Genomic DNA, 15,477 nt, shown 5'->3' with positions numbered 1-15,477 from the left:
ACATGATCTTACAAATTTCATGTCATATATAAAGTAAGAATATTTTTTTCCCTAAGCTTGAGTAGACCTTTTTTTTTCTAACGTTTTTCCCTTGGTTACTTTTTTTTTCTTAAAGGAAAGTAAATTTTTTTAAAAATATATATTATGTTTTGTGTATATATAGTATTAAATGTTTATTTTTTTCTTAACTTATTATTGATAATATATGCTCACACACTAATCTTATAGTAATAATACACTAAATTTATAGTTCTAATTATATATGAACAATTTTACATACTTTTTACCATCATATTTATACATGAATTTTAAATAATTGTTTGGAACTGAATTTTTAATTCAGACGGACAATTTTAAAATATGGGTGTAGTAAACATTGTCATATATATGGAACTGAATTCTAAATATAAATAATTCATATCATATCAGCTTCATCCACCTGAGTATTAATATTTCATAATGAAATTTATCTGTAAATTCATTTCCTCCCTTATTAATTCAATTTAACTATATTTTTTTTTTCAAAATAAGAATTTAATTCTTTTTTAAAATATACTATTTTTTATCAATTTGTATGTAGCTTTATAAGTAAACCTAGTTATATATAAATAATATTCTCAATAAACAATAACCCGTCATGTGAAAATGTCATAATTTTATGGAAAAATACTCTTTGACACTCAACTAAGCAGTAAAACACTTTCATTTGAAAATTCCTAAAAATAATATAATAATATTTTATATAAAAAATAAAAATAATTAAAATAAAAACATTAATTTAATGAATTATTAAATTTGTATTTTTAATGTGAGACACCCTAATTTTAATTCGTGAACAGAAAAAATAAATCAATAAAACCGATTTATACGTCCAAACCGATTTATAGAAAATAATATAAGTCAAGAAAACATAACCAAGTTTAGATAAACTTTGAAATAATCCATAGTACCAAGTTATAAATATGTCTGAAACAAAACCATAAAAATCACAGTCATGCTTAGAGTCACAAGCCACCCAGAATCATAGAAATTGGTTATGCAAAGTTGCTACCTCTACACGTCCTTGCCACAGCATCAGGTGCCATCATTTTCTTCATCTGCTTCACTCTTCTTCTCCTGCCACACTCTCACCAACGACAATTTCCATCAACAACAACATGGAACCCTCAGTCACAAGTACATTTTTATTCTAGGAATTGAAAACTTTGTTCAACTGGTGCGTTCATTTTCTGCAGACTCAATATGATGTGTTGGCATTAATGCTGAAAACAGCCTATGAAATAACCAGTGAAGTTGCAGCACGATCACGATTTGTCTCTTCCTCTGATAACATACCGTTCTCGCTTATAGCAGCTCTTTGAACCTTTTCTCCATGACTCGGGGCTGCTTTGGCTCTTGAGAGCCAAAAGCATACTTTAGAGAGGTTCAACAAATACTGCATCCTATAACGTTAAATAGCTAAACGTTGTATCAAAACACAACTTGAAACTAACAAAAAAGCAAATGATAATGCGAAGTCATATTGGCATCACACTCACCTCTGGGAAAATCCACCCCATGTAGCAGTGCTTGTTTTCAGTTGTAGATAACATTAAAGTAAGAGAAGGGAGAGCAATTTGTGCACACTGCACAGAGATGAAACGTTAAAATGAATCTTAAATGCAGCTAAATTTATCCATTCAGTAAGATTTTCTTCTGTAAAAATTTAACATATGACTAACCACTTTTTTACTTGTGAGATGGTGGTACAGATCGAGGTTGTCGAATTGAGTTACTTCAAATAACACCTTATCAAGGACTCCACCATAAGTCCTAAGTTTAAAGGTTATTAAAAAATGTATAAGATTTCCTTACAATAGATAATGCTTATAACTTCTTTTTTTTTCAAAAAGAAGAACACTAACATCATGCCATAAATTACCTTATGGTATGCATGACAGCCTTTTTAGGTAAGTAGAAACCGATCTCCAGCGTAGTCGACCACTGATATGTAACCCTGCAAGTGTTTTATAAAATTAATTTGTGTATTCTTATATATAATTTTTTTTCCATTAGCATTGGCAAATGTTTGGTTTTGTAATATATAACACCAATGACAATAAAGAAAATTTAGGTTTATACGAAAGAAGATCCACTTACGTGACTGGTGATGTTTTTTTCCTCCAGGCCTGTTCATAGGGAAAAGAGGGAGAATCTTCAGCTACTTTCTACTCAATTCTCATAAGTGTTATAATGCAGGTTTCTTAGATAAATAAAATATAAAAATATAAGCTTCTTCTGGTATGTCTCTTTTAACAAATTAGACATTCTAACTGATTATGAAAGATTTACTCTTCAAAAAATCAACTATACCGTACCTTTGCTTGATTAAAGAATGCGCAATACGGGTCAATACTTCCAACCAGATATCCCTATATACAAAAAGAATATATATGTATATATATATAAACCGATATTATCAAATTTAATATTAAAGTAATATATATTTCGAACCACTTAATTCTATCTGTGACCTAACAAGAAGTATAATTAGTGTTAACAGTGTAAAGAGCTTGTTATCTAGAGTGAAGTTAAAGTGAAGTTAAAGAAAGAGATGGTTTATGGTTGATGTCTTAAATTGGTTTTCTGAAGAAATATCAAACTGGGTTTGGATCAAGGAACTGTGAAACAAATAAATGGCCACATAAATTCAGTTGAAGTGCATAGAAAGGTAAAAGATATATCTTCCAAATATATTTTGAAATTATCAGAGCATATATTATGTTGGACATTTATGAATGAATGAGAGAACTTAGTTTACCTCCCATATTGGCACGAAGTCTTTAAAACCTGGTAGAAATGGTTGGCGAGGCAAAAGTTGTGTCTGATTATATTGAGGCATCATTGGCACAGGAGAAGCCAAAGGGTTTGCTACCATTGCAGAAGGTACATATTGTTGATCGATCCCACCCATTTCGAACTGAAGGGGTCTTGTAAATTGTTGACGACTACCATAAGGACTAGCATTAGCATTCGCAGCAGAAGCAACAGCAATAGCATCAGTACTTGCACTAGCACAAGCAATACCACCATAAGGATTCACAGAGAAGCTTGGTGGTTGATATTGAGAGATTGAGTTTCCAACAAGATTACTGGCACCAACACTAGCACAATCATAAGGATTCACTGTGGAGTTTGGTGATTGAAATTGAGCTAGTGAATTTCCAAAATGAGAACTGGTACCAAAACCAGCGCTAGCACAACCATATGGATGCATCGGGAAGCTTGGTGATTCAAACTGAGTGTTTGAGTTCCCTATTGTATTAAGGAAGGTGGAATCACCAAATGAAGCAGCAGCTTGTGGAGGATACAATGCATTTGATCCCGCAGGCCAAAAATTTTGATTATTTTGTGGCAATGACAAACTATAATTCCAACAGTTTTCTGAGCTGAACATAGGGTTTACTACGCTCATGTTGCCTCCTAGTTCCTGAGCTAGTCCATTTGAGGACCCTTCTCCTACTGAGGAATTGCTTGCATTATGTACTACTATCTCAGATGAATTTGAGGTCAGTTGAATAGTTGAGGTTGTGTCTCTTGTTACAGTTTGTGGTACAATGTCCCTGAGAACTTCTGATGATTCTCCACCCACTTGTGTCTCAGAAGACATTGTTCGCCCTTCACCAAGAATCTCATCTAAGGAAACCGGCTGATCAAGTTGAAAAAGATAAGCCAAGGAGTCCTCCTCTTCCGAAGTTGGTACAAATGTCTTGGACTTTTTCCTTGGCTGATCTTCTTGAGAATTATTATTGTCATCACTTAGTATTGACATTATTTCTTCATAGGAAGTCCTAGGCACGAAGCAGCCAGGGGAAGGAGCATGCACCTCATTTGTTGTTGCCTGTGAGGCAACCAGGGGTAGTTTGCTTGCAGACTCCTGAACAACAAAGTGTTTCATGTTCAGACAAAGTAAATGATAAATAAATAACGAACACAAAATAGATGGAAAACACCACAAGAATTTTTAACTCCTGGAAGGTTATTCCAGCAAGTAAACTTTAAAGAAATAAAAAAGAAAAGGAAAAGGTTATACGTACACGTCTAACATTTTGGAAACCCTGAATGCTTGGCTGTCTGATGTTCATGCTACTTGCCGAGTATTGGTTTCCTGAATATTAAACAAAAATAGAATATGAACAATAAAAGAAATTTCTTAAACAATTGGCGTAAATTTAAATTAAATATTATCAGGCTTGTCCAGCAAGAATAGCTGAGATTTTCCTAGTAGTCACTCACTAATGTAATATATATAAGGGAAATAGAAATCTAAACATGAGATGCAACTTTTGATTATCAGAAGAATGCTGTTACCAGCAGTTAGTTTTAGTATATTAATTCCTTAGTGTATTAATATCTATAAGGCAAGAGATACAAACTATGCAGAGGTCACAAAAACTGAAAAATACATGCGAAGGGAAATTTTGGGGTATAATGACAACATAGTTGATACAACAAAGTGGAGTTCCGGAGATTCTTAATGCAGAAAAATACTTGCTGAAAATCTGTAGGAAGTGGGGAAGGTAATGGGGGTTTGTTGAGAGGAGAAAGATGAGAAGTAACTAAAATGCTAGGAGTATAGAAAACCATGATAGAAATGCAAGTGGAAAGGTCAACTTTGAGGTAGGGAGGAAAAGAATTTAGTAAGAAGTCGGTGGTAAGGTGGCCATAGATTGGATTTAAAATCTATATTATTTTAACTGGATTAAATTTATTTTGTTTTTTTCAAATTCATTTAAAATAGATTAAATATATATTAAATTTGGATTAAATTCACTTTGTCAATTAGATTAAATTCCATATAGCATCAAATTAGATTAAATTTCATATGAGATCGACCTGATGTTAGATCAATTCAACTCAACATTGATTGACTTGACTTGGCTTAGTTGACTCAACTAGACCTATCCTGTTTCGACTCAACTCGACTTGGTCCAGAACGACTTGGCTTAGCCTGGCTCAAATGGACTAAGCTCAAATCAGGCCCAAGCCGATTCGGCTTGACCTAAACTCGGGTTGACCCTGCTTGACCTAGGCTAAAGCTGACTCGCCTCGACCTAGACCTGAGCCGACTCAACTTGATACCAAAATGAATCGGCTCGAACTAGGCTCGACCAACTCGCCTCGACATGACCCTAACCGACTCTACTCGACTTGGACACAGGTTGACCCGACTTGGACACAGGTTGACCAGACTTGGACCGACGCCCAGGCCAACTCAGCTCGACATGAGCCCGATCGAATCGGCTCAATTTGGTACCAGACAAACTTTGCTCTACCTGGGCCCAAGTCCACTCGGCTTAACCTGGACCCAAGTCGACTTAGCTTGACCTGGGCCCGGGCCAACTTTGCCTGACACGGAAGCAGGCCAACTTGACTCAACTGGGCCAAGGTCGATCTGGTATGACCCGGGTTGACTCAGTTCGACCTAGGCCTGGGCCAACTCGGCTTGATATGTTCCTCAACCGAGTCAACTATACCTTGTCGAGGCCGACTTTGCTAGACATGGGCCTGGACTGACTCGGCTCGACTGAGTCTAATTCAACTGATCTCTAGGCCAACTCGATTGGACCTGGACCCGGGCTGACTCGGCTTGATCTAGATCCGGGCCAACTCGACCTAGTACTTAGGTTGACTCAGCTCGACTTGGGCTCAGGATGACTTGGCTCGAGATGGGTCCAAGCTGACCTAGCTCGACTCGGCTTGACTTGAATCGGGACAGACTTGGCTTGACCAAGGCCTGGGAAAACTCGGTTCGACATGGGCCCAAGCCGACTCGGCAAATCCTAGAACCAGGCTAACTCGACCTTGTACCAGACTGACTCGACCTTGTACCAAACCGACTCAACTCGACTTGGGCCCGAGACGACTCAGTTCGACATGGGCCCGGGCTCTTAGCTCGTCCTGGACCAGGGCTAAGTCGACTTGGTACCAGGCAAACTCAACTCGACTTGAGCCCGGGACGACTCGACTCGACATGGCCTTAGGCCGACTTGGCTTGACCTAGGCCTGGGCTGTCTCGACTCAACATGGGCCCAGGCTGTCTCAACTCGACATGGGCCCAGGTCGCCTCGACATGGACCCTGGTCGATTCGACTCGACATGGTCCCAGGCTGACCTTGCTTAGGCCAACTCGACCCTGACCCGGGCCAAATTTTTTCAGCATGGGCTCGGGTCGACTCGACATGGGCCTTGGCCGACTCGACTCGACCTAGGATGGGACTGACTCGGCTCAACCGCGACCCTAACTGACTCATATTGACTTGGGCCTAGATCGACTTGAATCAATCTGGGGCCAGGTCGTCTTAGCTCGACTTGGGTCCGGGTTGACTCGATTGGACTTGATCCCATGTCATTTTGGTCGATCTAGGACGAGTCATTTTGGCTTAACCTAGGCCTGAGTTGACTCAGCTGGACCTGAGCTCGGACCGACTTTGCTTAACCTGGCTTTGGGTTGATTCAATTCGACTTGGACCTAGGTCAACTCAAAATCCAACCCAATGTCAATTTGGATAATAAAAAATATAACCAATTTATATCTAATCCAAATCCAAATAAATGGATTCGACTTAAAATCTAAAAAATATGAATTAAGATTTGAGATAAATTTATTCAACTTAAAAATAATATGAATTTAGATAATTATGAATTAGATTTGGTAATTTATATTTTTTTTCACCAATAGGGGATGGTTTTTTTTTTTAAGACCACTAATTTCAAAAAGGCAACCAAGTTAATACACACTATTTCAAAAGATGAGATTTTGCAGTTTAGGACTATGGGAGTGAGAAGAGCTCTGGCGCGGTTGCATACAACAATAATGGTTATATTAGGAATTTTTGGAGGATATAAAAAATGATTTTATAGACTTTGTAGAGGAATTTTATGAAAGTGGAAAATTGGTGAAAGGGGTGAAAAATTTCGAAGGCTTTTGCAGCATCTCATAATAAGGAGGCTAAAGTGAGGGGGTTAGGTTTCTGGGAGAGGGAGATGAGTTTGGGATTGGAAGTGGAGACGTGTGGTAGGTGGAAGTTGTTAAAAGTATGGAGGAGGCAGTGAAAGTATGTAGGGATGGTTGTTGTATGGTGGAGTATTTGTGGAGATGGATGGTAAATATTTTGTGTCAATAGCATGTGAAGTCCTTTTTGAATATGGGAACTTCCAAATACACCATGGAGATTTGTTTGGAATAAACCGTTCCCCTCAAAGATTGAGATTTGAGCCTGACAGGCCATGTCTTCAAAAGAAAATCTCATGAAAAGAGGTATCTTGCAACAAGAACAAGGTTTATGTATTAGCTTTAATAAAGAAGTATAAACAGTTAGGCATTCATTTTATGAATGTGATAAATTCGCAGGTGTTTGGTACATGTGCATGAATTGGGTTCGTTAGTTTCGGTGGTACACAACAACATGTCGGATATCATATACATTCAAAGTTTTGTTGGATGGATCTAGGAAGGCTAGAGAGGTGTGGCAGTCTCTGTTTTCAACTTTGAGAGATATCGATGGGACGAAATAGGATGGTTTAGAAATGAGGGGGCAGAGTAATGAGATTTTTGGAGTTGTAAAAGTTATGGTATGGAAATGGTTAAAGTCAAGGGAAATGGTTTCTGCAATTCCATGTATATGTGGTTGATGATGTATACTTTAGAATGAATTGAAGATAATTTATGTTATGAAAAATATTCTACATTATGGGAGGAGGTTATATTATTTTGTTTTGGTTGTTATTGTGATTGCTTTTATCAGCAAAGAATATATTAAATAGTAACATTTAAGATCTTCCAACTCCTATACATCCAAAAATACAAAGATATCACTCTAAATGGGAAAGTAGTTTCACAAGGAATACACATACATACGCGGAATTACATAAAGCCACAAGTCACATGTGAGGGATCACCCTATTGAAGCCCTCAAAGTGTACTGCTCCAAGAACTTACAGAGAATACACCAGCAAACATGTAGTTGTTGTTTACTGCTCAAAATATGAACATGAGGATGATGTAAAGAGTGATACTAAAAAACTTTGCTTTTTGGTTGGGTTTTGGGCTGTGTAGTGACTCATTCTGATCCTTTATTGGAGGTTATTATGAAGTGGACTTTAAATTTAACTTAATCTCATAAAATCGGCTTATAAGTTTTCACTCATCTAATACCATATTATGAAATGGATTTTAAGCCTAATTCCCGAAAGTGACAGCTCGTGCGTGAGACAACATATATGGATGGTCCGATAACAGTCTAATAGGCCCAACAAACACTCGCTATGATAGGTTTTAAATGACTCTGATACCATATTATGAAGTGGACTTAAACCTAATTCAATCTCATAAAACCGGTTTATAAGGTGAGGTTTGCACCACTTATATACAATAAAATGCTCTAATCTCTAATCGATGAGAGATCTCCAATAGAGTTATTTTGGTTTACATATATTTGGAGGGTTGTGTTTTGTTTTGACAGGCTAGAGGACAAGTATTTGTATGTTATTTTGTGGGGGTATATCAATGGATAAGGTTATCGGTATAGTAAGTAAGTGAATAGTATTTTCTTTAACTCTAACATTATCACTCATTGTGCTAATTTCGTTCATAATAATAATTCTTGAGGGTTTTTCAAGAAAAGAAAAAAACTTATGAGAGGTACGGTTTAACAAGAGTAAAGGAGCAACACATGCTATACCCTATAGGAAAACATGATGAGAAGAAAAAGATAAAAATTGATGATAAATACAATCATATTTATAATGGGAAGATCAGTAGAGAAACACAATGATAAGAAACAGATGAAAATTGATGACAAACACACATATTATAGAGAGAGCGAAGGAGAGAACCTTGATGACTGTTACTGAAATTTATGGGAATAGAAGTTGTGGTTTTCATTGATTCTATTCCTTTGTTGCAGTAGACGTTCTTTGCATCCTTAAAATTATTTGATAATAAAACAGTAATCTGACCATTTCCATAGTCCATGATGGGGGTGCTTTTATCCAGAGAATTTCCCTACAAAAAGAAGGGTAAAAAACGTATATATTAACCAAGACATATATAACAATAGTTATAGTATTTTTTTTTTTCAGTGAAATACCTCTTTATATTCTTAATTACTATCCAAAATCAAAGATAGATACAATGCAGTCTAGTTAATTGAGGTATATGTAATTACTTGGTATTTTCTTTTTTACATATATTATAAAAGGGTTGAAGTATACCAACAACAAAAAAATTGCTAGATAAATTATCATCCAATTTGAAAGCTAGTTTTAATGAGATTAATTTTGTTCATGTGTGTACAGAAACTTGTTAAAAGCTTCATGTATTTAGCAACTATGCCGCACCACTTGCTCTGCCATAGCTGGTTTTATGCTTGATTCTATGTTTAGATGTGTTTTCAAGCTTACTGCATAATTATGCAGGTATATAGCTTCTGGTTTTTGAAGCTCAGTAGAAAGATAAATATCTTATGGAAACCAAAGTGAAAGGAAGTTATGCATGTGATATAAATCTTTACCTCATTGAAAATGGATACAAGAAGTGGACGTAGAGTTGGAGTTATGACAGAAAGGCTTATCCTTAGCTGCATGTGGTAACAAACATATATAGTAAGTAATGAGTAAAATGTGACGATTAAATGGAAAAAAAAGTTAAGAATGGAGTTAAAGAAACAACCGGGACAAACATTCTTGCGACCTCTAAAAAGTTGGCAAGTAAAATCTTGATTTGTCCATGAACAAATTTTCCTTCATGAACCCTAGGCAAAGGCACTAACATTCTCTCAGCAACAGGTTCACCCGTTGCCACAAAAATACAATGCCTTTCACACTCGAAGTATTCTTTTTCTGTCATTCTATCTCTTGGGAACATCTGCTTAGTCCAAGGTTCATACATTGTTATTTCCATTGTCACAGTAATTTCATCTACATCTCATATCATATGTAAGATGATCAATACAACAACAGCTATATATATATATATATATATATATGCTAACATACCCCTAAAGCTTCTGCCAAACCTTCTGCTGCGGTATGACTATTACTATTATGTCCTCTGAAAGATAAATACGGCAGCAAGGCTAAAAACTGATCCACATTGCTTGTCCAATTGATAAAGTGGACGTTCCTACCTGTGAAAATAAACTCATAGGAATAAACATCTTTAAAGGATGAGTCATGGTTCATTCTGAGATTTTTTTTCTTGGTTCAATTAAAAGTTTGGTATTGGTTAACATCTAAATGTGATTCTGTTTTGATTTTTTCTTCTGATTGGTGTCTTGATCCGTGAATTTGTTTATGATAACATTTGAGTAGGTGGATTTGTGTGTGTTTTTTTAGTTGTCTTTATTGATTTTGAGTTGACAGCTTTTGGTAAGTTATGAAGTCTCTCTTTTGTTAGGAGTTGTTATATAAAGGTTGGATCACTCCTGAAGTGGTTCATATTTATTTATTTGGTTTTGAGTTGACAATTTTTGGTAAGTTATGAAGTCTTTCTTTTGTTAGAAGTTGTTATATAAAAAGGTAAAAAGGTTGGATCACTCCTAAAATGATTCATATTTATTTTTTATTTTTTCTGATAAAATAAATTTTTCTCTATGTATATAATATGATACTTTAATGTTAAGATGTAAGAATGAAAAAACCTAGATTATACGAGTTACTTAAAATTTTATAAACAAAAAGTTCAAATAATGAGATATATTTATATAACTCTACGTATAAAAAGCCTACATCATGTATATAATGTGTTTCCTAAAATTAATGGTTTAAATAATTGGCATTGTGTTGTCTTATAGAATCAAAGGGAATAATGATGTATAAAACTTGTATATATTGCATTATCAGAAGAATAAAAAAAATGCAGAAGGTGAAAAAGTACCTAGGCTTGGATTGGGGTTGTACATTATTAATCCAACCTCACAAGTAGGATAACCTCCCTGTAAACAATAAAAAGTACGTACATGGCAAGGTAAAATATTTTCACTTTTATTAATAAAACAATTAGAACTACTAGCATATCAATAACATGAAAACAATTATAAAGATCTAATAGGCTCTTAGTTCCTCTAAAAATCAAACCTTATACTCTACATTTTTTTTGCTCTAGTATTTTTTTATTGGCAGAAAAATAATAAAATAAATTAGAGTATTTAAGTTTATGTGATTGGAAATATTTTAATTATAGTGAAGTAGTGAGAAGGTGTATAAAGGAAACAAAAAACCTTAAGTTTTTGTGCTGAAACTAGTTTCTGTAACATGTACAAGTTTATAGAAAATTTATAAATACAGGGAAAGTGTAAATTACCTCTCCTCTTGAATTTCCAAAGAAGGAGCTGCATAATCAATAACAGTACATTCAATTCACAAAGGGTTACTTATTTAAATGTTAGATTGAGAAAATTAAATTAGCCATGTATAAACTAACAGTGGGTTTTTGGTAGAAAAACAAAACAGTGGATGAGATTGCCCACATTTTTTTTTAATTAGGTTTGAAATTTTTAATTTTGAGATAAATTTACTATAAATAATAACTATAGAATAAAGACTCTTTGACACCAGTTTCTTTATTAACATTTATCACTCTGGAGTTGTTATTAAGTAATTATTTACTATGTATAAAAAGTGAGTATATCCTCTTCTTTTGCATTATAACATTGAATAATTGATCATGTGATACCCAGATAAAGTCACTTTTGTGGCAAAAGAAACTCAAAAAGGGAAAAATTATTTGCTGTAAGTTTTTAGGCATAGGAATATATGAGCTTGTTGGTTGGAAATTAGAAAATTTTCTATCATGCATCAATAACATGCTTCATCATTTATATTTATATATATATATATATATAAATGTATTCTAAAATTGTAACTCTTAATTCACAAATAGATGAAACTCATATACTTCTCTTAAATGACGTGTCAGTGTCAGAAATAAGAAATAAATCCTTTTGAAAAACATTTTTCTGCTCTAAAAAATAATCTGAAACATGGACATAAATCTTTATTGTCAATTTATATAATTTATAATTATATAATATATAGATATGTGTTAATGTGTCCTACATTTTATATATTATACGTATCTCCGTATCAGTGTCAATATTAGTGTTTGTGCTACATAGACCATTCTTATATTTAGAGATACCTTAATTTTTATTTTTTTTCTGAGTAAAAAATTTATAAATAAGATGAGACTAAAGGGTGTCTCAACCTTTCTACCAAAAAAAATTCGCTTCTACTTAAGTAAAATAGTTTTTTGGTCTTATCCATAGTTCTCATAAGTTGAGAGTTTTTCTTATAAAATATTTTCTAATTTTACATATATATATATATTAATTAGTACAAAATTACATATTAAAAAACGTTCAGACTATTTAAGTATCTATTGATAAACTTTCTCTCTTTCTTGATATCTTACTAGTTCTCTTTCGGTGAAAAGTACAATTCACAATCAAACTTGTATAAGTTATTTCAATGGAAAAAAAAGTAGTGTAACGCCATAAAGTAGAAAAAAATAAGATTAAAAAAGTTCAAAAGAGGTAACTGTTTGAAGATAAGAATAACTTCAAGGTGTCCTATTTTAATTTATTTATTTTTTGTTAAGAAAAAAAAAACTTAAAGGAGAGACAATTGATTTTATGAAATTAAAAGTAAATCTATACTTATCACAATTCAATTTTGTTTGGTGTAGCACAAAAAGAAAACTAAGTGAGAGATTTGGAATTCTCTTATCAATTGCATGCACTCAAATCACTTCACACTAGAATATGTTTAGAAATAAAACTCTACATTGGTGCTAAATCACATCATAGTTTGAAATACTTTAACTATTTACCTTTAATGCTATTTTAATTATTTTTAAGCAAAAACTTGCATGCAAAGTTTCTACTATATAGAGTTTATCATAACTTCAACTCATCTTCAACATAACAAATAAAAAATATTATTTTACAATCGTCAATCCTTTAATGATGTTATGTTTTAAAAAGAATCCAAGCGAAATCTACTTCTAAAATCGAATAATTTTAATTTCAAAAAATGTCACAATATTTTTTTTATAAAATAGTAAAAGGTAAAAATTTTATTGTTTTCACTATTTTTCTCACAAATTCCTTTTATTTGTTTTCCTTTTTGTAGAAGTAAAATAAAATTTAAAAAAGACAATTCCATAATTAAAAATTAAAAAAAAAAACGTTTTCTCAAAAAGCCTTAAACTTTCCCCCTTATTCTCCGTCCCTGCACCGCCCCTTCTCTTATTTAATTTAAGTACAAATCCGATTGATTTGAATTTCAAATTAGTGAAACGAAGATAGAATAATTTAATTTTATTATTAAAAAATATAAAACTTAAATTAATTTATCTTCTTTCAAAATTAAAAAAAAAATATTATTAATATAATATCATTTTATACAAAATATTTTTTATTAAAAAAATTATATTATTAATGATATAAAATATTCCAAAAAACTTATTTTGAAAAAAAAAGAAAAAAAAATAGTTGGATTGGATTTATGCTCACAAGTAGAACTTTAGCTTACAACCCAGAAAAGAATTATTCACAAGTTTATAGATCTAGCCTTTAACAAATCTTAAAATGTATGATCTAGTTTTATGAAACCACAAAATAAAGTCTTTATCATTTTTTCACCTTTTCAAAATTTTGTCCACCCCATATCTGAAAAATTCACCTAATTTTTGTATGAAAAGTTATTTTTGGACCCATAAAAGCCAATGTTCCTAATAGAATAACAAATCTACAAAATCTAAAATGTTTATGAAACCACAAAATAAAGTCTTTATCATTTTTTCACCTTTTGAAAATTTTGTCCTCCCATATCTGAAAAATTCACCTTATTTTTGTATGAAAAGTTATTTTTGGACCCATAAAAGGCAATGTTCCTAAAAGAATAACAAATCTACAAATCAAGTACAAAAGATGGTGAATTAGTCACAAACATTTGCATATAGCATAAAACAAATAATAGTTGAAAGAAAGAAAAATAGTGTGCATGATAAATGTAGAGCAAGAACTTTCATACCTGACAATGTTTACCAAATACTCTGAAACAATTTTAGGCCAATAAGAACCCATGGCTGTGCTTCCATCCACCACAATGCTCAACCATCTTCTAGCTGCCATGAATTCTCTGTTGAAAGCTACACAAAACAAGAGACAAAAGGAACAAGATGACTCAAGAGGTAACAGATGAAAGTGAGAATAAACAAGAGGGACTCTTGAGTTTTTATATAAGAGTAATAATAATAATATTATTATTAATAATAATAATAATAATAATAATAATAATAATAATGATGATGATGGTTATAATTTTGATTAACATGTAGGTTTGGAGAAATATATAATATAGTATGAATTGGTTTCGGTTAGGCTTACTCATGGATGACACATGTAAGAAATGATGATTTAAAATTGAGTGTTTTAGGGTTGTAGCGTTGAAGTAACTGATGTAACGAATTGCACATTGTATTGTATTTCTTGTCACAGATTAAATAGTTTGACTTGTTCTGACAGATTGCACCATGTATTGGCCTTGGGATCAGTTTAGTGTAATAAATGGTAATTAGTCAAACATTAAAGATGTTATTAATTAATTATCTTTATCAGTGATAAACGTTTAGTCAAATTATACGCACTTCATTTACTTACCAATCTCATAAACGTTTAGTCCAATTGTAAGCACTTCATTTGCAAACTCTTATTATTATAACTATCAACTTAAAATGGTTTTAATTTAAATGGATTAACGTTATGTTCCCGTATGCCAATACAATCTCACATCGCTCAGGAATCGAGGCTAAGACAGTTTATATACTCCCTCCTCCCTTCACCCTTCGAGGCGCCTTTTAAGGACAAAATCGTGACGGAGCACCGACCTCCAAAGCGGACAATACCTCGGATGCGATGATTGACCCTAGTGATGTTGTCCAACGACTTGAGGTCGGTACAATGGCGCCCACCGTGGGACCGAAGAGGCTCCTTCGCCCCTCAACTAAGGGGATCCACTCTCCTTAAACCTCGACTGGGGGGCTTGTTCTCGTATGCCAATATAGTCCCATATCGCTCAGGAATCGAGGTCAAGGGCAGTTTATATACTCCCTTCACCCTTCGAGGCGCCTTTTAAGGACAAAACCGTGACGGAGCACCGATCTCCAAAGCGGACAATACCTCGGATGCGGTGATTGACCCTAGCGATGTTGTCCAACGACTTGAGGTCGGAACACGTTACAAACCAAACATTTTCTTATCCTTGATATTATTCAATCAAAAGCTTGAAGACGATAAAATAATTTAGTTGTAATAGTATTACCTTAATTATATATTTTATTAAAAAATAATAATTTGTAAGTTACGAATAGTAATCGAGTTCAATATAACAAAATTATTAAATAACAATTAATTTTAAAAAAAATAATTAATT

The 15,477-nt window shown here is 33.4% G+C and overlaps 1 protein-coding gene across 1 annotated transcript; it reads right to left on the bottom strand.

Annotated features, from left to right (window-relative positions):
* Positions 1–864: 864 nt before the first annotated feature.
* LOC137839050 (uncharacterized) lies at positions 865–14,129 on the bottom strand. Its single transcript, XM_090300046.1, has 15 exons — positions 14,077–14,129; positions 11,345–11,372; positions 10,919–10,976; positions 10,059–10,169; positions 9,713–9,960; positions 9,555–9,620; positions 8,878–9,046; positions 4,077–4,147; positions 2,801–3,916; positions 2,358–2,411; positions 2,140–2,168; positions 1,922–1,996; positions 1,722–1,812; positions 1,539–1,625; positions 865–1,442 (listed from the first exon to the last, which is right to left on the bottom strand). Exons 1-15 carry the CDS (start codon positions 14,127–14,129, stop codon positions 1,416–1,418), a joined length of 2,283 nt encoding a protein of 760 aa, XP_090156172.1. The 3' UTR covers positions 865–1,415.
* Positions 14,130–15,477: the final 1,348 nt, after the last annotated feature.

Source organism: Phaseolus vulgaris, chromosome 3 (assembly GCF_051622355.1).
Source record: "Phaseolus vulgaris cultivar YP4 chromosome 3, ASM5162235v1, whole genome shotgun sequence".
NCBI lineage: Eukaryota > Viridiplantae > Streptophyta > Magnoliopsida > Fabales > Fabaceae > Phaseolus > Phaseolus vulgaris.
Note: the sequence above shows the minus strand (reverse complement) of the source record. Positions and strands in the feature narration are given on the sequence as shown.

What these genes read in the sequence shown, in the direction of transcription:
- LOC137839050 (XM_090300046.1), bottom strand. Translation starts at nt 14,129, where the DNA reads ATGGGTTCTTATTGGCCTAAAATTGTTTCAGAGTATTTGGTAAACATT. An exon ending in TCGCAAGAATGTTTGTCCCG is followed by an intron (nt 9,621 to 9,712) that starts GTTGTTTCTTTA and finishes TACCACATGCAG; the next exon opens with CTAAGGATAAGCCTTTCTGT. An exon ending in CATTCTTTAATCAAGCAAAG is followed by an intron (nt 2,169 to 2,357) that starts GTACGGTATAGT and finishes CCCTATGAACAG; the next exon opens with GCCTGGAGGAAAAAAACATC.